This window comes from Camelus bactrianus, chromosome 22, assembly GCF_048773025.1.
Source record: "Camelus bactrianus isolate YW-2024 breed Bactrian camel chromosome 22, ASM4877302v1, whole genome shotgun sequence".
Classification (NCBI taxonomy): Eukaryota; Metazoa; Chordata; class Mammalia; order Artiodactyla; family Camelidae; genus Camelus; species Camelus bactrianus.
This window is the reverse complement of record NC_133560.1, coordinates 20,035,816-20,058,647: the sequence shown is the minus strand read 5'-3', so window position 1 is coordinate 20,058,647 and position 22,832 is coordinate 20,035,816. Positions and strand designations below refer to the sequence as shown.

At 52.9% G+C, this 22,832-nt stretch overlaps 4 protein-coding genes across 9 annotated transcripts in view; 2 read left to right on the top strand and 2 right to left on the bottom strand.

The window, feature by feature from the left end:
* Positions 1 to 3,367: 3,367 nt before the first annotated feature.
* BORCS8 (BLOC-1 related complex subunit 8) lies at positions 3,368 to 14,364 on the bottom strand. 4 transcript variants are annotated; one of them, XR_006720802.2, is made up of 6 exons: positions 13,778 to 14,342; positions 10,953 to 11,065; positions 10,414 to 10,478; positions 6,941 to 7,341; positions 5,745 to 5,820; positions 3,368 to 3,793 (listed from the first exon to the last, which is right to left on the bottom strand). XR_006720802.2 is itself a non-coding variant. In XM_010972194.3 (6 exons), exons 1-5 carry the CDS (start codon positions 14,235 to 14,237, stop codon positions 5,787 to 5,789), a joined length of 783 nt encoding a protein of 260 aa, XP_010970496.2. In that variant the 5' UTR covers positions 14,238 to 14,343; the 3' UTR covers positions 3,368 to 3,703; positions 5,745 to 5,786. The 4 variants fall into 4 exon arrangements, 3 of the variants coding, with proteins under 3 accessions (XP_010970496.2, XP_010970492.2, XP_045364180.1); XM_010972194.3 differs by having other exon boundaries at positions 3,368 to 3,703; positions 7,231 to 7,341; positions 13,778 to 14,343; XM_010972190.3 differs by having other exon boundaries at positions 7,231 to 7,341; positions 13,778 to 14,340.
* A 67-nt stretch (positions 14,365 to 14,431) lies between these two features.
* RFXANK (regulatory factor X associated ankyrin containing protein) lies at positions 14,432 to 19,572 on the top strand. 3 transcript variants are annotated; one of them, XM_010972187.3, is made up of 9 exons: positions 14,543 to 14,824; positions 15,472 to 15,666; positions 16,896 to 16,976; positions 17,116 to 17,181; positions 17,438 to 17,538; positions 17,691 to 17,816; positions 18,204 to 18,270; positions 18,641 to 18,757; positions 19,348 to 19,572. In XM_010972187.3, exons 2-9 carry the CDS (start codon positions 15,480 to 15,482, stop codon positions 19,416 to 19,418), a joined length of 816 nt encoding a protein of 271 aa, XP_010970489.1. In that variant the 5' UTR covers positions 14,543 to 14,824; positions 15,472 to 15,479; the 3' UTR covers positions 19,419 to 19,572. The 3 variants fall into 3 exon arrangements, with proteins under 3 accessions (XP_045364177.1, XP_010970489.1, XP_010970491.1); XM_010972189.3 differs by having other exon boundaries at positions 14,577 to 14,824; positions 18,677 to 18,757; XM_045508221.2 differs by lacking the exons at positions 18,641 to 18,757; positions 19,348 to 19,572 and adding an exon at positions 18,487 to 18,625 and having other exon boundaries at positions 14,432 to 14,824.
* NR2C2AP (nuclear receptor 2C2 associated protein) lies at positions 19,074 to 21,130 on the bottom strand. Its single transcript, XM_010972186.3, has 5 exons — positions 20,737 to 21,130; positions 20,460 to 20,550; positions 20,141 to 20,246; positions 19,997 to 20,064; positions 19,074 to 19,743 (listed from the first exon to the last, which is right to left on the bottom strand). Exons 1-5 carry the CDS (start codon positions 20,772 to 20,774, stop codon positions 19,624 to 19,626), a joined length of 423 nt encoding a protein of 140 aa, XP_010970488.1. The 5' UTR covers positions 20,775 to 21,130; the 3' UTR covers positions 19,074 to 19,623.
* Positions 21,131 to 21,251: 121 nt separating this feature from the next.
* The window catches only part of NCAN (neurocan), a 31,161-nt gene continuing 29,580 nt past the window's right edge, over positions 21,252 to 22,832 (top strand). The window contains exon 1 of the mRNA XM_010972198.3: positions 21,252 to 21,801. Within this exon, the coding sequence (XP_010970500.3) occupies positions 21,752 to 21,801 (50 nt within the window). The 5' untranslated portion in view covers positions 21,252 to 21,751. The remainder of the gene's footprint in view (positions 21,802 to 22,832) is intronic.

Genomic DNA, 22,832 nt, shown 5'->3' with positions numbered 1-22,832 from the left:
TCAGAAGACAACAGGAGATGGCTGGGCCTCTGGACTTGGTGGGGAGCATGTGGAGATATCAGTGTGTAGGGGACACTGGGGAAGGAAACCGAGACCTTAAGAAGATTTTGCCTCTCCCCACACCTCAGTTCCCCCACTGTGACATGGGCACTGTGGACCTCTAGCCTGGGCATGGATTTCTCTTTGGATATAAAAACTAGAGTTTGCACTGTGTCATAAAAAGGTGGGATTAGGGGTCTGTCTTGCCTCCCCCACCCCACCCTTGCTGTCCCTCAGTGCCCAACACCAGACACTCAAGTGTCCCAAGGCCACACCAGGGCCCAGGCCAGGTTGGGGGCTTCTGCCTGGGCTCCAAGCCACAGAACAAGGCTTGGGGATATTGAGGTGGCTGGGGAGGCCCCAGGCCCCTCGAGGGCCGCTCTGTTTACCCAAGGCCGCCCGCCTGCCTCTGATGCAATAGGCAGGCTCTGGTTACGTGAGGGCGGCAGCTGGAGCAGCTCTGGGAGCAGCCCTGGGAGCGGCCTGAGCTGAGCCGGCTGGGGCTGTCCACTATGGGCCACACCTCTTGCCTCCCATCACTGGGGCTCCTTCCCGTGTTCTTGCCCCTGCCATGTTGCCTCCTTCCACCACTCATGTTCCCAAACTCCCTTCCCATTTCTATCATTCTATCAATTCCATTTCTATCATTCACACTATGATTCCTATAACATCCCCTCCTTTTTGCCTTTGCCCCTCTTCCTGTACTGTATTCTCCATCACTGGCTATGTTACCCCATGTGGACCTCCATCCCCCACTGGGGCAATCAAGAGGTTCAACCTCAGTCTTCTCAGATGAGGGGATACCCTTAGTTGCTGGAATAAGAGGTTGGAGTGTTGAAAGGGAGATTTAAGGGGAGAAGGGAATGGAAAAGGCCATAGAGGGAGATCTGGGAAGGGGGCCTGGAAGATAAGGAAGGTAGGGGCAGGTGGAGGCAGGGGTGAGGAGGTGAGGAGATACAAAAGCTGCTCCCTCCCAAGTCTCCCTCCTCCAATCCTCTCCAAGAATGTCAGCAGGGGAAGGCTTTGAATGACCCTCCAAGGTAAGGATAGTGTGGTCCACCAGGTAGGGCTTCAGGGCTCCAGAACCCTGGGTCCCCATCCCAGCTCCGACTCCCACTTGCTGTGCAACCTCTGGCCAGTCACTTCACCCCTCTGAGCCTGTTTGCTCAGAGGGCAGGATCCTCTGAGAGTGCAGAGCAGGCCTGAAATAAAAACCAGGATTTGGATCTAAGGGGCTAAGAACAAAAAGCCAAAACTCTTCAATTAAAAAAAAAAAAAACGGCCAAAACTCAAGTCTGATTCCCATTCTGACCACCGTGACCAACCAGGGGCAAGTCGCAGCCCTCTTGGGCCTCCTTTTACTCCATCCACAGATGTGAAGGAGCCCAGGTGGGGCATCCAACACGTTACCCAGGGATCCTTTCCAGGCGGCCCCCACCCTCATGGGTGCTAGACTCCCTGCTTGAGTGCTCTGTGCCACGGGGAGCTACCTGCCTCTCTCCTGGCCATCTACCTATTTCTGGGAGTTTTAGTGAGCAGGATCTGGGAATGCCCACTCCCTCCACTCTGGGGAGGTAAGGCTGCCAGCGCATGGGAGCTGGTGCGAGGTCTTGCTGGGTAACCTGGCCTCGCGGAGCCTTGGTTCACTTTCTGAAGCAAGGACGTATGAGGTGAAAAAGGGCAGAGGGTTACGATCCACCCTCCAGTATCAGCCAAGACTGAGGACAACGACCGCTTGGAGGCAGAGTGCTGGGCCAAGGCTTTGCCTCTTGCGTCCCCTGGCGGCCAGCAGGGGCAGGACACTCGCCAGGCACGAAGGGCAAGGCGGCATAAATGAAACGCAAATTAACCATTACCTCTGTAAGCCCTAGGACTTGGGGTGGTGGAGAATTTGACAACCTAGAGTCCTCCACAGACCTCTTTGAGAGGACATATTAGGCATGGGCTGAAGTCGCGTTCAGGGCTGTGCGTGACAGGGAGCCCTAGGAAAGTCTAGGACACCTCATGACTGCCCCCCACTAGGCTCACAGCACCTGACCTGTCCAGGGCCGCCCCTGGGTAGTTACCTCACTGAGCTGCCCCTATGTCCCTTGGGTCTGTGCCCTGGGGCCATGGTTGGCCTGTCTGGCTCATCAGGACATCCGCTGGAGAGGCAGGACCCAGCTCAGAGAGGGTGGCCAGTGTTTGCTGGATAAATGGCTGCATGGTAGAAGGACAGATGGACAATGAGAGATGCCTTCGGAGAGGGTAAAGAGAGGGAGTGACTCTATGGGGGTCACACACCAGTCAGGGCCTAAAATAGGGTGAACCTGAGGCTCCTCCCTCCTCCTAAATTGAGCTGGGGCAGTGGGAAGGCAGGATGGTGGCAGGCTCCTAGTACACCTTAGAAGAAAGGGCTGGTCCTGTTGCCTGGTGGTTGGAGGTGGTTATTTCTCAATACCTCCTGTGTCCCTGAACCCCCTGCCAGGCCCTCAGTCCCTCCACAGCCCTGACACCCCCTAGATACACCTCTTGGTGTCTTTGCCACCCTTCTCTCCAGATCACTTCACAGTGCCAAGCTGGGGGAGATCCTCCCAGAGCAGTGGGCCTGGGACCCATCCTGGCTATACCCTCAACGACTCCATTCTGACCTTCCCGATACATTTTGCAGGGCACTGTATTGGCACACAGCTGGCTCTGGACGTGTACAAACCATGGGCCATGATCTCCCAGGCTTGGAATTCCCAGGGATCAGTGCAGGCTTTTCTGAACTCAGCAGAAACAGACTCAAAACAATTCTGGCAAAGAAATTTTAGAGACTCGTGAAACTGAAGAATTGGAATTTGCTAGTATCAGGTACAGCTGGATCCAGGGCGCCATGCAGTGTTCTCAGGCTGCCCCTTCTATCTGCCCAGCTCAACAACCACAGAAGGAAGATGGTACTTTTTGCACTTTTCCAGCAAAATTCCCAGGGGAAACCTCTCATTGGATCACATGCCCATCTCAAACCAATCACTGGGATTGGACCTGGGAGATGGGGGATTCTGATTAGCCAGGCCACCCCTGGAGCTAGGGTGGCTTCTCCATATGACCTGAGCTTGTGGTGGGCATTTCTGCTTGAGGTAGAATGCAGTCCAGGCAGGCAGGTACACAAATGTCTGCCTCAGCCTGTAAAGAAGGTCCAGTCCAGGGTTCCTTGTCCAGGTGGAAAAAGGTAGGACCAGAGAGGGTCAGCACAAGGCCCCATATCACACAGCATGTCAGAGGCAGAGCTGGGGCCAAACTAGGCTGGGGTCTGCTCTCTCTAGTTGTGTGACCTCACACAAATCATGCCATCTCTCAGAGCCTCTCTTTTCCCATCTGTATTTGGGGTGACATTTGCCTTACAGGGCTGTCTGAGGATGAAAGATGGCCTTGGTGAAGTCCCCAGCACAGCCCTGGGCACATGGCAGGTGTGTGATCAGGATTGTCATGGTGGCAGTTATTGGTCCAAGGGGCCATGGCAGTGTCCATCAATGGGCAGGCAGGTAAGAATCCAGGGGCAGCAAAGCCTTGTCTCAGGACATTCACAGCTGGCCTGGAGGCCCCAGGCAGGAGCAGAAGGAACACGCTGGCCACACTTGCTTGGTCTTCAGTCCCCTCCAAGTCCCACAAGGCTGTGTCCGAAGGCCCAGCTCTGGAGGAGCTGGGGGGCAGGAGATGGGTCAAGGCAAGGTCTGAGAGACTCCCCAGGGTGGCAGGGTAGCCCTGATGAGGTGGTAGCTGAGGCAGGGTCCTGGGTGGGGTCAGAGGAAGAGGTGAAGCACTGGGGGTTAGAGGGTCTGGGTGTGAATCCTGGCATTTCTGGTCATGGGCAGTGACCCTGCTTTGCCTTTCTGAGCCTCAGTTTCCTCTTCTGTAAAATGGGGCTGTGTGTGCAGCCCTGGGCCTGGAGAGGTAGGGGAAACCAGGGAAGGCCAAGACTTGACCCTGTGAAGGTCACCTACAACCCCAGGGGCAACAGGTTGGGGGAAAGTGGGGGTGGAGGCTCTGAGAGAGGAGAGTGGGGCCGCAGTTCTGCAGAGCAACAGAGCAGGGTCTGTAGGGACAAAGGTGGGATAGGAGCCCCAGAGCATTTTGTTCTGATGGGGCACAGCAGTGGAGGGACAGCAGATGATCCAGCATGTTTCTAGCTGGCCTGGAGGCTCCAGGCAGGAGCAGGAGGAACACATTGGGTGTGAAAGGTGTGGGAGGGCAGCAGGGCAGCATCCTTGAGGCTCGAGGGTGAGAGGGACCAGGGCACAACGTATAGAATAGGGAGATGGTGGGGTCTGGGCCCAGGGCTGGTGGGCAATGGGGTGGGTTTTCTGACCCCCTTGGCAGCCCCTCTTGCTCCAGGCCCTCCCAGATGTTCCCCAGGCGATCCCACAGCCTGTGGGATTCCTCGCCACCCCTCTTCCCAGAGCTAGGCCCTGCATACAGCAGGGGCCCAGTAAGACTCTCTGACTGCACACCCATGAATTCTGCTGCCTCTTGGCTCTTGGAACTGCTGTTCTAGGTGCTGTGGGGCCCTCTGCTCACCCATGCTTCCCCTGACCCTCTGAGAGGGCCTCCACAGCACGGAGAACCATCACAGCAAATGGGCAGGGGGCTCCGAAAGCTACACAAGTCAGGGGCTCCGTAAGTCCCCTGGGCACCTCCAATCTGCCCATGTTTGCCCGCATGAGCACAGAATAACAAGACACCAGGCTGTTCTTGGCGCCATGCTCTCCTCATATGGTCAACTACACCTCCCAGTCCTGAAGCCCTCCTGCAGTCCTCGCCCATCTGGTCCTGGTTCTGGCCACGTGACTGGCCGTGACCAATGGGACATCTGTAACCGTGAAGCAAGGGGAGGCTGGATGAACATGTGTACAACTGGGTGCCCAACCCCCAGGAGAAGCCTGGGCTGGCCTGCTGGAGAGGCCATGTGGAGAATTAGACCTGTTCCCTGACCTCTGCAGCAGACCGCACCAGTCAAGGGCCAGATGTGAGGCTACCTCTGCCTATCTGGCCCCATCAAGCTCTGACAAGAGCCACAAGTGGCCCCCAGTTGAGCCCAACAAAACTGCCTGGCTGAGTCCAGCCCAAATGGCAGAACTGTTAGCAGGCAAGTGATTGGCATCATAAGCCACAAAGTTTTGGGATAGTTTGTCATGCAACAGTAGCTGACTGCTCTAACACACATCACTGTATGCGGCAGCACCCTCTCTGCCACCTAATGAACCACTTTGACAGAAAGGAAAAGCAGAGACCAGAGTGGGGAGGGACTCGCTCAGGGTCACACGGCAGGTCAGTAGTGGAGCGAGGATTCCAGAGAGGGGTGTGGATACCTGCTGTGCTGGGCTCTGCCTGAGACAATGCGTGTGGGTAAAGCAAGCAGCTAGCATGTGGCCAGGCTGGGGAAATGTGGGCTCACCTCCCTGTCCTGGGGACAGGGGTCCTTTGGAATGGGACAGGGCCTATGGCCTGGATAAGGGGCAGGAAGATGGCAGAGAGAGCACAAGGGAGATGGGCTGACCAAAGGACTGAGCAGCAGAGGGCACAAGGTCCCCTTCCCCTCCAGCCTCCCACTAATAAAACCATCTTACAAGCTTAGGGAGAAAGCCCAAGTGGTTAGTCGAGCAGGTCCCTTCTTGGATGTCAAGAGGGTGGGTTAGTTTAGAGCACGGAGCACAGAAAGGCTTACAGCCCCGCTTGGCACTGACCTGGGTCAGAGGGGCCAAAGCACCTCCAAGTCTCTTCTGGGATCAGGCCGAGGAGGGCGGGGGCAGTTCCTCAGGGCTGGAACAAAACATGTGCAGTGTCCATGAGACTGAGGTCAGAGGCCCCGAGGCCTGCTCGGCTAGCCTGGACTGCACATTGGGGTCGTGCTCCAGTCCCCCAAGACCCCTGGCCTGAGCCTTCAGGGCAGCCTCTGTAAAAATGGGACCAGCCACCCACTTTCAGAGGTCATGGCTGGTACTCACGTAGGACTGGGGGCTTCAAACTCCCAGGACTTGCAAAGAGAGGTCTTAGCAGGTAAACAGCTACTACTCAGGCTGCCACTAGTGTCTTTCAGAAGCACGTATTTTCACAACAGCAGGCACAAGGAGGGCTTTTTGGAAGCACTTGGGAAACTGAGTTGAAAGTAAAGGCTATGGTTTTCGAGGACCTACTGTGTGTAGGGGTGTGCTGTGCAAAGCGCTTTACATAGTGAACTCCAGTCCTAATGGCTGTCACCAGCCTGGGGCCGAGCAGCCAGAGCCAGTTGGTTATTTGGTGCAAATGATCCCAGGTGAATCCCTCTTCATGCCACCCTCATGTGCAGGTCACCACACATCCATTCTTACACATTCACAAGGCTTTTTTGTTTTTGATGATTCTTGTGTCTTGGTTATCACAAATAGCAACACAGAGGGGTTTTTTTTCTTTCTAAATGCCTGGTCGGGGACAGGCATGCCAGAACCCGAAACTGCAGGGCCAGACACATCTCAAGGCTTACAGCATGTGCATGTATGCACAAATGCATGTTTATTAAGTTACAATGAAAACAAGACCAAAAAGATCTACTTCTCCAAAATCTCTCTCCCCAGTCGCAAGAATTATAAATACTTTTGATTTCTAGACCATCTGGTCATTGGCTCAAAGCCTCTTTCAGCTCTGGGCAGCCTCCTTGCTGCCTTCAAGGCCCCGCCCAACTCCCTTACCTCGCCTCCCCCTTGTGCACCCACTCCAGCCACACCCAGCTCACCAGGCCTAGGGCTTCTGCCCCTGCCACCACAGTGCCTGGAACACCGACCCTGGGTCACCTCTGCCCACATGTCATTCAAGCCTCTGCTCACACCTCTGTCACTTCCTCAGAGAGACCCCCGCAGCCCTCTTCCTTTACGCACGTCTGAAATGTTGTCTGTTCCGTGTTTACCTGGTTGCTGTGCGTCTCCCTGTGAGACCATGGGCACACCTGTCTTGGTCGCTGCCATGTCCCCGGCACCCAGCCCAGGGCCAGGCACCCGGCAGAGCTCAGGAGCTGGGTGCTGAGAGACTGAACTCTCCTGCTACAGACGCCAAAGGGCGAGAGGAAGTCACGAGACACCGTGAGGCGAAGAAAGGGAGTTGTCTAAGGAGCGAGCAGTGGCAATTCCTGGCTGAGCAGCGGAGGTCCTGACAGCAAGGAGGCTGAGAGCAGCAGGGGAGGGTGGTCCCGGGAGCTACCTGTGGCCCTGGGCTGTGGCGTTCATGTGGTCTCGGATGTTGATGGCCTGTTTGAGGAGACCCTCCACGCTGCGGAAGTAGACGCTGCTGTCGACAAGGTTCTTCACAGCACTGAAATGGGAAGATGGACTCAGTTGGCGCCATGCTGCTTCACCCCAGAGCCAGAGCTCCATGGACGCCCGCACCGGTGTGTGTCAAGCACCTGGGGAGTCCATGGGCTTCCCTCAACGCTCATCGTGGGCCAAAAGTTTAGTTTCCCTATGTGACAGAGCACTCAATGGCAACACGCAACTTCCACGCTGAGGCTGCTAGACCATCTAAAGCTTTGAAGGAGCCGTAAACGTACAAAGACGACCTAAAAAAATCTTACTTTCCTCAGGTCACCTATTCCTGCCCCTGAAGGAAGCCTGTCAACTCAACTGTGAAAAGCTCTAAGAGGTGAGTTTAGACTCATCACCATTTGAGAGGCGCTACCACAAAGCTGTGCTAAGCTCTGGTGTTGGTACCACACTGATGAATGTCTAACGAAAATGCTCCGGTTGTGGGGAAGAAGGGATAAACTGGGAGTATGGGACTGGCAGACACAAACTACTATGTACAGAATTGAGAAACAAGGTTCTACTATGCAGCACAGGAAGCTATAGTCAATGGGCTGTAGTAACCTGTAATGAAAAAGAATATGCAAAAGTATATATATATAACTGAATCACTAGGCTGTACACCAGAAACTAATGTAATATTGTAAATCAACTATACTTCAATTTAAAAAAAATTTTTTTAAAATGAAAAAAGAAAAAAAAAAGAAAAGAAAAGAAGGAAAGTGCCCCTCCTAACAGCACTACAGGAAAATATTCACCAAGCCACTCTGGCCTTGCTAACGTCAGAAAGCTGCCTGTGCAATGATACCTGCAGTAAAAATAAAAGGGTGGTTTTAAAGTCCTTCTATTAAAGACAAAGAAATCACTCCCATTTATTACCAGTCAGGGACCTGCTTGAAAATGGCCATGAGATCAAAGAGGGGGAGCTTGGTTGTCACCTGCTCTGTTGACAAACTCATCTGACACCAGCAAACAGGGTCAGCTTTTCTAGTGTCTGTTCACCTTGATAAAAAGCTGTCTAACTTATGTTACCATTGAATAGTAACAGATTCATTATTACAGCTCACTATTGAATAGTTCACCCCTACCAATATGCCATTTTAACATCTTTCAGATTATTTTTTAAATTTTAATTTTTTTTTTAAATGGAAGTACTGGGGATTGAGCCCAGAACGTTGGTCATGCTAAGTGTGAGCTCTACCACTAAGCTACAACCTCCCTTCACATCTTTCAGTTCTACACCAACCATTAAAGCATTTCAAACAACTAAAAGGGTGCTTTCATGTCTGTAGAGGAAATACAGTCTTTCAGCATTAGAGAAATTTACATCTCACTAAAGAGAAGTGCTGCGAGGACACTGGCCCTCTGCCTGGCCCAGGGCAGTCCAGTGGAACAAATGATGGACAAATCCTTTATCCACTGAAGTTGCTCTAAGCACCTGAAAGGTGGCTAGTGAGACTGAGGAGCTGAATCTTTCATTTTATTTCATTTTTATGCATTACAATTTAAGTGTGAACAGCCACCTGGGGCCAGGGCTCTTGTACCGGACAATGAGGCTAGACGAACTGGGACGAAGTATAGACTTCGATCTGTTCTTCCTTGAACGTGGGCCTTTCTGATGAGCCCTTGGCTTTCTGGGAGCTGCCAGAGAAACTCCCCTTTCTTTTCTCTCTTTCTTGAGCTATAAGGTAGGTGTTTGCGACCACCACCCTCAGGAAGATGTCATCTGTCTGGGTCACCTTCCCATCCCAGTGGAGAGGCCAAGGCTGCTGATGGTAGAACTCAGCTCAGTGCCCCCAGAAGCAGGACTTCCTGTCAAGGGACCTTCGACCACACAACAAACAGGCAAGCAAACCCCACAGCACCACACACAAGAACTGCTAGGGAGTGTCCAGTCTCCACCAAAACAATCCACAGCCTGTACCGGGGCCAACAACACTTCTAAGAAAAGTCACCAAACTCCCAAAGCAAACAGAATGAGCCAGAGCATGAAATACAATCATGGGGAACCAACAGAATCACAGGAGGCGAGGCCGGCAAAGCTGCTCTGATGGAGAGAAATACCAACTACTGCTTTTTATTCTCAGGCACAACTTTCACTTGGGGTTAAGAAAAAATATCTGAATATCTAGAGAAAGTTAAATCAGCAAAAATAATAAATGGTGTACCTATGTTCATAGCAACTTTATTCATAGTAGCTAAAACATGCAAGCAACCCAAATGTCCATCAACAGATTAATACATAAGCAAAATGTGGTCCATCCATACAATGGAATATTATTCAGCCCCCAAAAGGAAGGAAATTCTGACACAGGCTACAACATGGATGAGCCTTGAGAATATTATGCTAAGTGAAAGAAGACAGTCACAAAAAGAGAAATATTGTGATTCCACTTATGTGAGGTGCCTAGAATTATCAGATTCTTAGACAGAAAGCAGAATGGAGGGTGCCAGGAACTGTGGGGTGGGGAATGGGAAGTTAGTGTTTAATGGGGACAGAATTTCAGTTTTGCAAGATGCAAATAATTCTGGAGATGGATGGTGGTGATGGTTACACAGCATTATGAATGTATTTAATACCACTGACCTGTACACTTAAAAATAGCTAAGATGATGAATTTTATGCTATGTGCATCTTACCAAAACACAAGAAATTGGAAAGAAATAAAAATTTAAAAATAAACAGTCATATTCGGGTTTTGGCCCGACCAGCTGCCATCCACGCCCCTGGCCAGTCTGTGGTCTTCACTGTCAGTGGGAAACGCTGGCCCCTCGAGGCACCGGCTTCCTGCCCAGGTGGCATCTCCCGGAATCCTTATCACCTCCCCCTCCTATGACAGATGGGGAAGGACTGAGTGCCAGAAAGAAGCCTGCCCCAGGCACATGGGGGTCAAACGGTGAGAAGCTCAAGTCTGGGCTGGAACCTGCCCTGTGGCCAAGTGAGTCCAGATCCATATGCCTCTACTCAGATGGGTTCGGCAGGGGAGGCTGACAGGGCAGTGGGCTGAGATGCCCCTGCAGGCGCAGGAGGTGACCCCAGGGCATAACAGGGCAACCCTGGCAGTGGGGAGGCTGTGGGGCTCACCTGCAGGCATACTCCACTGTGTAGATGGCTCCCTGGCTCTGCTCCTCCCACCGCTGCATGTCAGCCTGTTGGGGTGAGGGGGCTGTTAGCAGGGGTGGCTGCTACTTCCATCCTCCCAGCTCTCTGGGAGGGCACATCTGATCACCAGTCACCATGGCTATAGAGACCGGTCCCCTCCAGCCCCTGATCTTTCCTCCTCAAACTCCCATCCCTTACCAGTCTGGGCTTTCCAGGAACACATGGCAACTATGCCTCAGGGCCTTCACACAGGCTATTTCCTTTTCCTGGCACATCCTCCCCTTGGGTCCTCATATGGCTGCCTCCTCCTCACCACACAGGTCACAACTGATGCAGACCCTGCTGTTCTCTTCTTCCAAATCTGCCCCAGCTCTTTCCACCCAGCTCCAACCTGGGTCAGTGACCATGTTCCCTGACACTGGTGTCCCAGCCTTGACTGCTAAACCAACAGCCCCTGCTCCACACAGCAGGCCCCAGGCCACAAGGTGCAGACCTTGGGAGACATTGGGAGTAGGGCTCACCTTATGCTGGGCCAGCTCAGGCAGAGAGCGTCGCACGTGCTCCTGCAGCCGGTACAGGGCCACGGATGGCTCGTTGGCCAGGACATAGATGCTCTCAGTGAATTTGTCTGTGACTGGGTCCAGGATCGACAGTTGGCAAAATGGGGGGTGGGGGGTGGGGGAGAAAAAGAGGGACAAGGAGACAAAACATCAGACTCCTGATTGCTCATGAGTCCAGCTAGAGTAGAGAAGAGTCCAGTGTCCCTCCCAGCAGCTGGGTCACCTGTGGCCCAGGTGATGCGTTGTGGGAGTTGGTCACAGCAGGGCCTCAGTCTTGAGGACATCAACCTGTCCAGTGAACTCATGATCTTTCCCTTCCCAAACCCACTTGTAGTGGACACTGCTGCCACCCACTTGTATCCATTCACATTCCCTTTACCCCAGTGACAAAATTCCAAGATTCTTCTTCAGAGGATGCCCACTGGCTACTGGACCCAAAAGTGACAGAAAGTTGACACCCATGGATGGCTCTCAGCCATGACTAACCACCGAGGGGTATGAAAACCCATGTCCCGTCCTGTGTGCTGGAACATCTCAGAGGCACAACTCATACCTGTGAGCACCCCTGAGGGAACAGGCTGAGGCCTCCCTCTGTGCGATTTACCTGAGGTCATTCCTTGCTTAGCCTCTTCCCTGGCCCTGTTTTGTCTCCCCTTCTCCTCTGTGGGGTTCTCTTGGTAAGTTAATCGCACACAAATCCTCATCCCAGGGTCTGCTTCAACAAACAGCAGCTAGCTGGTTGTCCCCGCCCATCCTACCCCACCAATGAGCAGATCCTGCTGGCTGAGTCACAAAACAAAGCCCCAAACTCACTCATTCTTACCACTGCTCTGACCCCACTGATCTAGGTGTAGCCTGTCCCACTGAGATGGCAAACTCAGCTCCTCCCTGGTCTCCCTGCTTCCCCACCTGTCAACAATCCAATCCTCACGAAACAGATGGAATGAGCTCCTAATAAACATATTAGATATGTCTCTCCTCTGCTTGAAACACTCCCATGACTCCCAGCAGCCTGAGAATTAAATCTGCCTTCCTTAACATGGCCCAGAAGGCCCTATATGTCTTGCCTGCTGTTGCCCACCTCTGCCCCAGGCACAATGACCTCCTGCTTGTTCCTTACACTCTCAGCAGTGTCCAAGAACTTTCTGAGATGATGGGAAGGTTCTATAATCTTTACTGTCCAATATGGTAGCCATATATGGCTACTGAGCACTTGAAATGTGCTCACTGGGTCACTGACGTGACTCAGAATCCGAATTTTAAATTCTACCTAATTTAAATTAACATAAATATGCATAAGCACAGTGACCAGTAGCCAGTGTATTGTGGCACAGTTCTGAACACTCTGCCACCTCAGGACCTTTATACCTGTTGTTCCCACCACTGACATTGCCCCCACCACCCCCTCGTTTCTCCTCACCCCTCATGTCTCAGCTCAAATGTCACCTCCTGGGTAAAGTCTTCCCTAATTACCAAGCTTAATCAATCAGATGTCCCTTCAACTTCATTCTCAACCTCAGCACTTTGTTCATTTCCCTTATACTTAAATTCTCATTCTTTGTTAGGTTACATGTTTACCTAAAACTTCATTTGTGAGGGCAGGGGCTTTGCTGAGCCTCAGTTTCCTCATCTGTAAATATGGAATGATAACTGTACCCACCTCAAGGTCTGCTACAGAGATGGACCCACACTACTGCCCAGGGCATTGTGGTTGGTGAGGGAAAGAACCCACATGTGTCTGGGAGTCAAGAGAGGCTGTGCATGAGTCTGCCCAGTTTAGATGTGTCCAGTGTACCACTGTGCCCTGAGTTGGGCAGAGCCCAGCCTGTCACCTCCAAACTCTGTCCTCTTACTCTCTTAGGCCTCCTCATTTTGAAAGTGAGTGTAGTACTAATAGCTTACATTTCACAGTGTCATTATGGAGAATGTGGAGTTAAATGTACTTGTGACTTTTTTTTGGAAATAATAATAATAGCTATTATTATGATTGTTGTTGTTGTTGTTATTATATTATTATTAAGGAATCCACTTCTATGATTGTCATGAAGCCCAAGCTGGGTTAACAGTGACAAGCTCTGGAGGTAACTATAACCCACTCTGGACGTTCTGGTTATAACCACTGTCTCCTCTATCTCAACTGAAAACCCATACACATGAAGCCTCAATCTCGAACTTCTCTTCCTGGAAGATGCCAAAGCCAACTATGTGAGAGGTTTTATCAGTGGAGAAGACGACTATGTCTTCCCAGAAGACAAATCCTCTACTTTGCTTTATGAGGCAGATAGCAACCCCAAACCACCAACAGGTTGGGACCTGCGCAGGCCTCAATTAAATGTACTTGTGACTTCTAAATAATTAACTAGTAAAAACGTATATAATACAGTAACAAAAACATTTATACTTTAAAAATAGCTTGTGGCATTTTGTAACTTGTAACTCGGTCATATTGGATAAGTCAACGTAAACACACAAATGCGTAAATACAAGGGAAACCATACACATAGCAATTGCCACACCCCAAACGTTCTTCCAATGCTTTACAAATATCAGGTAACTGAATTCTCACAACAATTTTGTGGGGAGGAGGGAGACTATTATACTCCCCATTCTACAGATGACAAAATCGAGGCACAGAGATTTTCTAAAGGTTTCAAAACTAGTCAGCGGCCGAGTCAGGATTCCGCAGCAGCTCAACCACTGCCCCCTGAACGCTCTCCCTCCGTGCCTTGGCTCCTTCCTGCCCCCAGTCAGGTCGCCCTTCCGCCCCGCTCGGCACCCCGCACCACCTTTTTTCCCCTTGAGCTGCATCTCAGGTTCCTCCATCGCGGCCACGGCCTTGTTCCGACGACCAGGACCGGAAGTCAGGAGGTGGGGACAACTGCCTAAATCTTCCCTGCGAAACTGGATTCCGCACCTCTCCAGTTCCTGTGCTAATTGGCCCGCCTTCCCAGATCCTTCGTCTACCCAGACAGAAGAGGGTCCGTGAGTGAGAGACTGGGGAAAGAGGCACTTGGGAAGTGGGTAAAGAGAGGACAGCGACCCCTTGAAGTTCCAGGAGGGACACTCAGGAGGGGGACGGGAAAGGGCGCCCTCTCTTAACGAACACCTTTTTCGGGGGCAGACGAATTGGGGGAACACTCCACATATTGCCCACTTTAGGCCGTATAAACTCCCTTCTTGTACCCCTCCAGCTGCCATCAAATCCCTGCACATGCTCCTGAGCCTCCAGGATCGCAGAGGGCACATTGTTATGGACAGGGGCGGCAGTGGTGTCGCCCCTTTAAGTCCCAGACGCCCCACCTAATTCCCTCCCGCCCTCCTACTGGAGAAAGCCCGACCCGTGTTTCCGAAGGTGGAGCCGAGTGGCTCTGCCTGAAAAAAAAATCTGTGGGCCGAACTGGAGGTGAGGGAGGACAAGCGCAGTGAACTCTAGTGAGCTCTCTGAGGCCCCGCCCATCTCCCCGAACCTACTGGGCTCCCGCCGGAGCCACTAGGACAAGAACGCGCAGGCGCAATTGCATTTCTATTGCCCCCAGCGGAAGCCACGCCCCTCCCCCGAGCCTTAAAGGGCCAGAAGCAGCACCTACTGCTCCGGCCCTTCCGCACTTTTGTGGGGCTGGGTGCGCAGGCGCAGTGGGGGAACTCTGGAGTGGGGGTAGCGGTCGCGTATCAAGTTGCTCTCTGTCCGGGCAGAAGAAGCCAGGGCGCAGAGGGTCCAGGCTCCATCTTGCTCCCCCCTACATCAGTTGGAATAGAAAAGTTTGTGAATTGGGCCCCCAAGTTTGGGGGGACCCGGGATTGCGGCGTGGGGTGACAAAGGAGGCTCGTTAGAGGTGAGTGGACCTCCTCGATCGGTTTGGGAGGGGCGGATGGGATGCAACCAATCACATCTTTGTTGAGCCCTCACTCATTAACAGGGATTTCGACCCTCTCCCAAAAAAAACCCCACACCGAACATTTACTAAGTTCTGTCCGTGTATCAGGCCTCCTGCAGACATGATGTTTACAGACATGATTTTTTAGGCCTTATTTCTCTATTTTATTAATGAAGAAACTGAGGCTGAGAGAAATTGTCATGTGCCCGAGTTTTCACAGCTATAAAAGTGGAAGGATTCGACCCAGATGGCTGACCACAGAGCCAAGGCTTTTAAAGCAGTACATATTGTATATGTTCTGATGGTGCTCTGGGGAGGAGTGGGTCTGAGAAGCAGTTGGACTCTGTTGGGTTTTTTTTTGGGGGGGGGGTGATTAGGTTAATTAACTTTTTAATGGAGGTACTGGGGATTGAACCCAGGACCTTGTGCATGCTAGGCATACACTCTACCACCGATCTATGTCCTTCCCAGTTGGACTCTGGTTTTAATTTGCTTCTGAGTCCAAGTTTACCCACACTCACTGTGCAAGGCCAAAGTATGCAGTCAGTGCCTAATTAACGAGCTGATAATTATTGCTATCTCACCCTGTTTGGCCCTTACACCAGCTTCCCCCATGGAGCCCACCCAGCCTGCAGAGGATCTCAGCCTGACTCAGCAGCCTTCCACCCCAGAATTTGGGGACCCTGAAGACCCTCAGGATGAGGCCCCTGATGGCTCAGACACGGTGGTCCTCAGTCTCTTCCCCTGTACCCCGGAGCCTGGGAATCCTGAACCAGATGCTGGCAACTCCTCACCTCAGGGTACGGTACTTCCCCTGTACTCCTGCCTCTGGGGTGCAAGAATGGTGGAATTTCAGACCCAAGATGGGACCTCTGTCATTATGTCCCTCTCCACCCAGTGAAGGATTGCTTATCTGTTTGTTTTTTTTTTATTGTGGTAAAATCCATATAACATAAAAGTTACCATTTTAACCAGAATTGCTTATAATTCAATGGCAGTAAGTACATTCACAATGGTGTGTAACATCTACCTCTTCGTAGTTCTAGAACATTTCCATCACCCCAAAACAAAAACCCCAGACCCTTCAGCAGTCACTCCCCATTCACCTCCTCCAGCCCTTGACAACCAGAAATCTACTTTCTGTCTCTCTGGATTTGCCTTTTCTGGATATTTCATATAAATGGGTTCATACAACATGTGGCCCTTCCTGTCTGACTTCTTTCACTCAGCATGATGTTTCCAAGGTTCACCCACATTGTAGAGTGTCAGTGCTTCATCCCTTATATAGCTGAATAATATTGCATAGTGTGGATGGACCGCATTTAGTTTGTTCATTCAACCGCTGATGGACATTTGGATTGTTCCCCTTTTAGTGACTGAATAGTGCTGCTGTGAACATGTTTTTGTCTGAAAACATGATTTCAACTCTTTGGGGTAGATGCCTAGGAGTGGAATGGCCAAATCAGATAATTCTATGTTTGACTTACTGGGGACCCAAGGATTTCTTTTGATTGGAATCTAACTCAGTCTAACTGGAGTCTAACTCAATCTAACATGTCTAACTCAGTCCCCCCAGGGCCTTTGTCCCTGCTGTTCCCTCCATGTGGAATGGTCTTCCCACACCTCTCCCCAGGTTTCTTCAATTGGCCAAGCTCTCAGTTGGTGTCACCTCCTTGGCGTGGCCCTCCCTGACTACATTCTCTCAAAGAGACTCACCCCCTGCCCTCCCTTCTTTCCACCTCATTCTGCCTACGTTTCATTTCTCCTGAATGTGTATCTCAACTTGAGCTTTCATTCTGTTTCTCTGTTTCTGTCTGACTCCACGGCTTGTCCATGGGCCCCTTGAGGGCCTTTTGTATGCGCAGAACCTCGCCAGGCGCGGAGAAGTACATACCCTGGGTATCTGGGAGGGTGGAGTGAGTGGATAGTGGAGTCAGAAGCTGTCTTTGGTAGTTCCAAGCCCCTAGGGTCTGGCCTGAAGCCCAAGACATACTGAGGGGAACCTGAGGCCCTCCCTCTCTCCCAACAGGCAGCTCCCTGAAGCACTCCACAACCCTCACCAACCGGCAGCGGGGGAATGAGGTCTCGGCCCTGCCGGCCACCCTGGATTGTGAGTGGGCCTCCGGTCCCCAAGGGGGAGAGAGGTAGTGGGGTGGCAGGGGCTGAGAGGAGCAACTCTGGACAGGAATAAACTGAGGTGTGGAGCAGGGATGGGACAGGTGAGGACTCTGCCTCTCTCTGGCCCCCAGCCCTTTCCATCCACCAGCTCGCGGCCCAGGGGGAGCTGAGCCAGCTGAAGGAGCATCTGAGGAAAGGTGTGTGCCATGTGCATGTGCCAGTGTCTCCATGCCTGTATGACCTCGCAGGCTGGTGTGTGCATGTGGGTGCTGACGTGACCTGAGTCTCCACACGTGTACCTGTGTCTGTGTGTTTGAGCGCGTCCACGTATGTGCCTCCACATGTATGCCCCCCCAACGTCTGACCCCAGCCGCCTGCCCCACCCCAACTTCTGCAGCGTTGGGGAGAGTGGGCAGGGGTGCATCCCAGTGGTACCACCCCCCCTCCTGCCAGGCGACAACCTCATCAACAAGCCGGACGAGCGAGGCTTCACCCCCCTCATCTGGGCCTCTGCCTTCGGAGAAATTGAGACCGTCCGCTTCTTGCTTGAGTGGGTGCGTCCCAGCACGGCTGGGGGCTTCCTGGGGACTTGAGGGCGGGCAAAGGTCTCAGCTGAGTCTGCTGGTACTGTGTCTGTAAGACAGAGCTGCCTTGGGGACCCCATGATTGCAGGGAATATCCCCACACCTCACTCTGCTCCCTTCAGGGTGCTGACCCCCACATCCTGGCCAAGGAGAGGGAGAGTGCCCTGTCACTGGCCAGCACGGGTGGCTACACGGACATCGTGGGGCTGCTGCTGGAGCGTGACGTGGACATCAACATCTATGACTGGGTGAGGCGCCACCCACTGGCCCTGGGTTCCTCACAGGGTACCAGGCCTGCTCTGGGTGATAAAAACCCAAGACAGACCCATCCCCAAGCCTTACAGAGCTCCCAGTTTTTTGGGGTGGGGGTAGTTAGCAGACATATAAACAGTCAGCTCAGATGCAGTGAAAAACACTATGTTGGCAGATAAGCAAGACAGCTAGCTACAAGAGCCCAGAGGCCACCTGTACAGCCAAGGGAGGTCAGGGTGGGCTTCTTAGAAGAAGCTGAGACCCACAGGAGAAGCTAGTTGGGCCAAGTGTCCAACAAGAGGGGGATCCACATTAAATTGGAGGGTGTGGGGTTTTGTGAGAATCTGGAAAAGATGGAGTGTTGGTTGCCCCTGCCCCTACAGAATGGAGGAACGCCACTGCTGTACGCTGTGCGTGGGAACCATGTGAAGTGTGTGGAGGCCTTGCTGGGTGAGTGGGAGTAGAGGCTGGCCCTAGTGGCCTTAGAGCCCCAGTGGGCCCTGCAGGGATACTGAGGGCCAGGGATGGGTTTGAGCTCTGCTTGAGCAGCTCTTGGGATGGGTGGTCACTGCCTGCTTTCCCCAGAGGATTGATAAGGGGACAGGAGGTGGTAGGACAGCCCAGGGGTTTGGCCGACTGGGTTGAGCACCCACCCTCCTGCCTCAGAGACCCTGGAGGTGGAGATTCTATTGGCCACGTTCATCAGAGAAGTTAGGCTCTCATCTAAGGCCACACAGGCAACCGGCAGACCTGTGGCTGCATTGTGGTAATCACAGGACCATCCAGGTCTCCATGCCCAACCCAGGATCCCGGTCCCCAGGTCCAGCCCACTCTGTAGCCCTGCTCTGCTTTGCAGCCCGAGGAGCTGATCTCACCACGGAGGCAGACTCTGGCTACACCCCGATGGACCTCGCCGTGGCCCTGGGATATCGGAAAGGTTGGCCTGAGACACGTAGGGGCAGTGACAAGGTGCTGTAGGTGGGATGACCACAGAGGGGAACACAGGACATCACATCCCTCTTGGATGTCAGCAAACATCAAATGCCACTATGTACTTGGCCTTGGCACATGCTAAGCCCAGCTCCCAGGGCCCCTTTAGAAAGTAGGAAGATCCTAATGGATCCAAACCCCTGGGGTCACGGTGGGGCTTGGGAAGTATCCCACTTTTTCCTTCAAGGAGTTTTATTCCATGTGAGACAGAGATAATTCCTCGCGGTCCCTCTCATCTTTTCATAAAAGTCACAGTTTGCCAATTTTGTTTGGTAAGGAGTATTTTTTATAACTGAAAAACCTCAAAAATGCATTTTTACAACTTCAGGGAAATTAAGGTTCTTAGAATGGGGGCCTCTGTCTTCCTAGCTGTGTTCTGGCAAGAGTCTGAATTTCCCTGTGTATGAAATGGGTCCTCTGTCCAGGTTTTAGAGCTGAGAGGCCCAGATTCACACACTGAGCAGAGGTTACAGGTTGGCCTGTGCCTCTGCAGCTGCAGTCAATTCATGGCCCACCTTTTCCCTATCCTGTTTCCAGTGCAACAGGTGATCGAGAACCACATCCTCAAACTCTTCCAGAACAACCTGGTGCCCGCCGACCCCGAGTGAACACCGTCTGCCGGGTACTCAGACACTCAGGGAACAAAATGGTCAACCCAGAGCTGGGGGAACCCAGACCTGGCTTCAGAGGCAGCTCCTGGACAGACGGTGGGAGAGGGCCCTTTCTGAGAGGAAACAATAAACCTTCTGTGCAGAACTTGAAGAGCTTTGCTGTGCTTCCCGGAGGGCTTCCTGGAGGAAGCAGCCACAGGCCTCACACCTTTTTTTCTCCTAGTACTCGCAGGTGGTAGATGACTACTCGGCCGAAGAAATCAGTGGTGTTCTCAAATGTCACTTTCAGCCGGTCCACCTCAGCAGCTGGCACAGGGAAGGTGTAAGCAGAGCAGTCAAGGGAAACAGGTGCCTCACTATTTCCCACCTACCAGCCCCAGCTCAGATACCCCAACATGCTGGGCAACCTGGCACGCTATGGGCCACTCTGAAGCTCTCACTCAGAACAGATTATTATCAGCCCATTCTACAGATGAAGCAGTGGAGACCTAAAGGCATCTCGCTCCAGGTCACACACCAGGTCCCACAGCTTTCAGAGGCACAGACCACCCCACCCAGAGGCTGGAGCAGGATATCTGAAGCGAGTTGTTGTCCTCAGGGTAAAACTCCACAATCTTTCCAAAGGCCTCACTCCCCTGGGAACCTGCAGGGTAGAAAGGAGCAGACTGTGAGGTCGGTGTGCCCCCTCCAATCCCCCACCTTCTAGGACCTTCCGGTACCTTCCAGGCGGCCCTGGTGACAGGAGAAGCCCCCTTGGAACTGGATCTGCAGCTGGGAGACACAGATGCGCTGGGGAAACTCCAGTATCACCCACTGGGAGGGGCCCTGGAAGCAGATTGAAACAGAGGCCCATGGTCACTCTGGGCTCAGAGCCCTGCTATGCACGTCTCTCATTCACACAGTCTGTGGTGGGTGAGGGGGTACACAGGTTCCTTCCCTGGCCAATCTGACTGTGCCCATCTGGGGTGCCCTGAAATTCTAGGACCCTTGATTCTAACTCACACTTGGGGTGGAGGGTCCGGAGAGAAGGTGCCTCACCTGGTCTGAGTTCCAGCATGTCTCCTCGTCCTGGTCGAACAGGTGCTTCTTTCCAAACTGCCTAGTGTTACGATTCAGCACCGAACTCACCCTGGAAGCAATCAGAATCAGGGCGTGGAGAGGTGTTGAGCCCAGCGGCGAGGACCCACCTGCTATCCGGCCCACCCCTTCCTCACCACCGGTTCCCCCATTTCTGTCCACCCGGGTCTAACCGCAGGCCAAGAGCCTCGCCCACCATTGGCCGCCTCCGTTCACCTAACCCCACCTGGGCTCTCACCTGCTTACTGTCTCTGGACAAACCAAAGAGTGGGTCATCTCGGCGCCACAAGGCCTCGCAGGATTCAGGGCTTCGCTCAGCCCCGATTTGAATCTCGGCGCCAAAGCAGCCGCAGGGGCGCGATCTCATTCACGTCTCAGAGTCTGCACGTCCTCACCTGTAACACGGCACAAGGACCGTCACTGCCCCGTCACTTCACTCCTAAATGTCGCCGTTATCACCCCCTTGCCGGACAGATTAGGAGTTTCGGGGAAACTGTCAATGACTGAAGTCCAGAACTTTCACAGTGGGTCCAAGGAGGGGAAACAGGTTTCCTGAGGGGACAACTGCTCCCTCTCCGAGCCTCAGTTTCGCTGCTAACAGCTCGGGGAACCAAAACCCAGACCCGGAACCGCGTCAACACTGCGCAGGCGCAGTGTTACTCAGGTTCGCCCAGCCCGCGCTCCCGGGGCGCGGTTTATTTTGAGCCCCGCCCCCTCAGCGCCCACCTCTTAAAGGGCCCTTGTCCAGTGATTGCGTGTCCCTCGGAGTTGGAGGAAGAAGGCTGGCACCTAAAGCAAATGTGTTACGACTGTGTGCGGGGCGCTGTCCTTTGGTGCCCGCGGGCATAGAGCACTAGTTTTGGAGTCCGAGAGATTTCTTATAATGATGTCTTCCTACCGGCAAAATGAAGTCGGCCGGATTCATTCCTTAACTGCAACTGGAGCCTGGGAACCCCTGCACCTCACTGCCTCCCAGAGGCCGAAGGAAGAGTTGAGGAAGAAGCCAAGATGTTGCGAGTACTGGGAGTCTTTATCAGCCTCATGTGTCCCCAAATCCGTCTTCTCAGTTAATGCTGCCAGGGACAGGCGTCTTGGAGGAGGGGGAATGCGAGGTGGATTTTGAAGGATGAACAGGAGTTTACCAAACCGGATTACACAAAGCCTCAGATACATGGCTAAAGATTTGTTTCACTGATTCATTAAACAACTGCCACTCCCTTACTGCCCAGTCCTGTCCTGGGTGATGCTGGAGAATGAGAGAGGCCTCAGCTCCAGCCCCATACCTGAGGATCTCCCAATGTGGGTAAGCTAGACATATACACTCTCGGCCCTATGGGGCCAGGGCTGAACCAGGGGGGAGAGAGAGAGCTGGGATAGCAGGGGCTATACTTGGAGAGAGGGTTTCCTGGGAGAGGCGATATTAGGCCTGCACTTTAATGGATGGGCAGAAATTCACCAGGGTGAGGAAAATGGGGAGAGAGGCGTAGGCAGGGAGAACAGCATAAGCAAAGTCCTGGTTGGATGAAAGACCATGAATTTGAATAAAATATGTGGAGCCAGATCCTGCTAGGCCTAAAGCAGTCACGGAAGGTGTTTGAGAAAGGGCGGTTCACCATCCAGTCTGCATGAATGGAGGGCTCTGAAACAGAGCAGCCACTGGCAGGAGGTTGCAGTTCCTGGCTTTAACGGAATGGTCTGGGATCCAACCCCTTTTTTCAAGGGCTAGGGGAATGGTCCTCCTGGCATCCTACTAGTGTCTGGCCAAGTCCACACCAGGAGTGGGGGCTGGCTGGGAAACTGGGACACCAGCGGAAGGGCCACTCCATCAGCCCCTGCCTGCCAGGACTTCTTGCATTCAGTCATGGCCTGGTGCCATTCAGACCTCGTTCTCGTCTCAGGGCCGGGGCTGGGGGTGTCAAAAAAACACCTCCCTACCTACCCCTGGAGGAATTTAGGAAGAGCGTGGACTCCAGAGGGCTTAGATCTGGTTCAAATCCTGGTTGGGTCACTCACTCATGAGCTGTGTGATCTTGGACAAGTATGTTGAGCTCTCTGAACCTCAGTTTCCTCATCTGTGAAATGGAGGGGATTCTATTTACAGGACTGCTGGAGAATTCAGTGGGCGCTTCAGGCTGACACATAACAACAGTGGCTGACCTTTGTTGAGAGCCTACTCTGTGTTTAAGTTGAAGCCACGTTTTGTCTTCATCCATTAAAAACCTGACTCATTAAACCTGCTGTGCTGGTCCCAGTCACCACATTTTACAGCTGAGGATATGTATAGCCGCTTGGTCAAGGTTCCCAGGGACGATATGCATGGCCCCAGGGCCCTTC

Coding starts and splice junctions, on each gene's coding strand:
- RFXANK (XM_010972187.3), top strand. CDS start 15,480: ATGGAGCCCACCCAGCCTGCAGAGGATCTCAGCCTGACTCAGCAGCCT. Junction 17,182..17,437: donor GAAGGAGCATCTGAGGAAAG/GTGTGTGCCATG, acceptor CCCTCCTGCCAG/GCGACAACCTCATCAACAAG. Junction 17,539..17,690: donor TCCGCTTCTTGCTTGAGTGG/GTGCGTCCCAGC, acceptor TGCTCCCTTCAG/GGTGCTGACCCCCACATCCT.
- NR2C2AP (XM_010972186.3), bottom strand. CDS start 20,774: ATGACCCACTCTTTGGTTTGTCCAGAGACAGTAAGCAG. Junction 20,065..20,140: donor TCACCAGGGCCGCCTGGAAG/GTACCGGAAGGT, acceptor TCTACCCTGCAG/GTTCCCAGGGGAGTGAGGCC. Junction 19,744..19,996: donor AGGACAACAACTCGCTTCAG/ATATCCTGCTCC, acceptor TGCTCTGCTTAC/ACCTTCCCTGTGCCAGCTGC.
- BORCS8 (XM_010972194.3), bottom strand. CDS start 14,237: ATGTGCCCTCTGCGATCCTGGAGGCTCAGGAGCATGTGCAGGGATTTG. Junction 11,066..13,777: donor GCAGCTCAAGGGGAAAAAAG/GTGGTGCGGGGT, acceptor TCCTGGACCCAG/TCACAGACAAATTCACTGAG. Junction 10,479..10,952: donor CTGAGCTGGCCCAGCATAAG/GTGAGCCCTACT, acceptor TCACCCCAACAG/GCTGACATGCAGCGGTGGGA.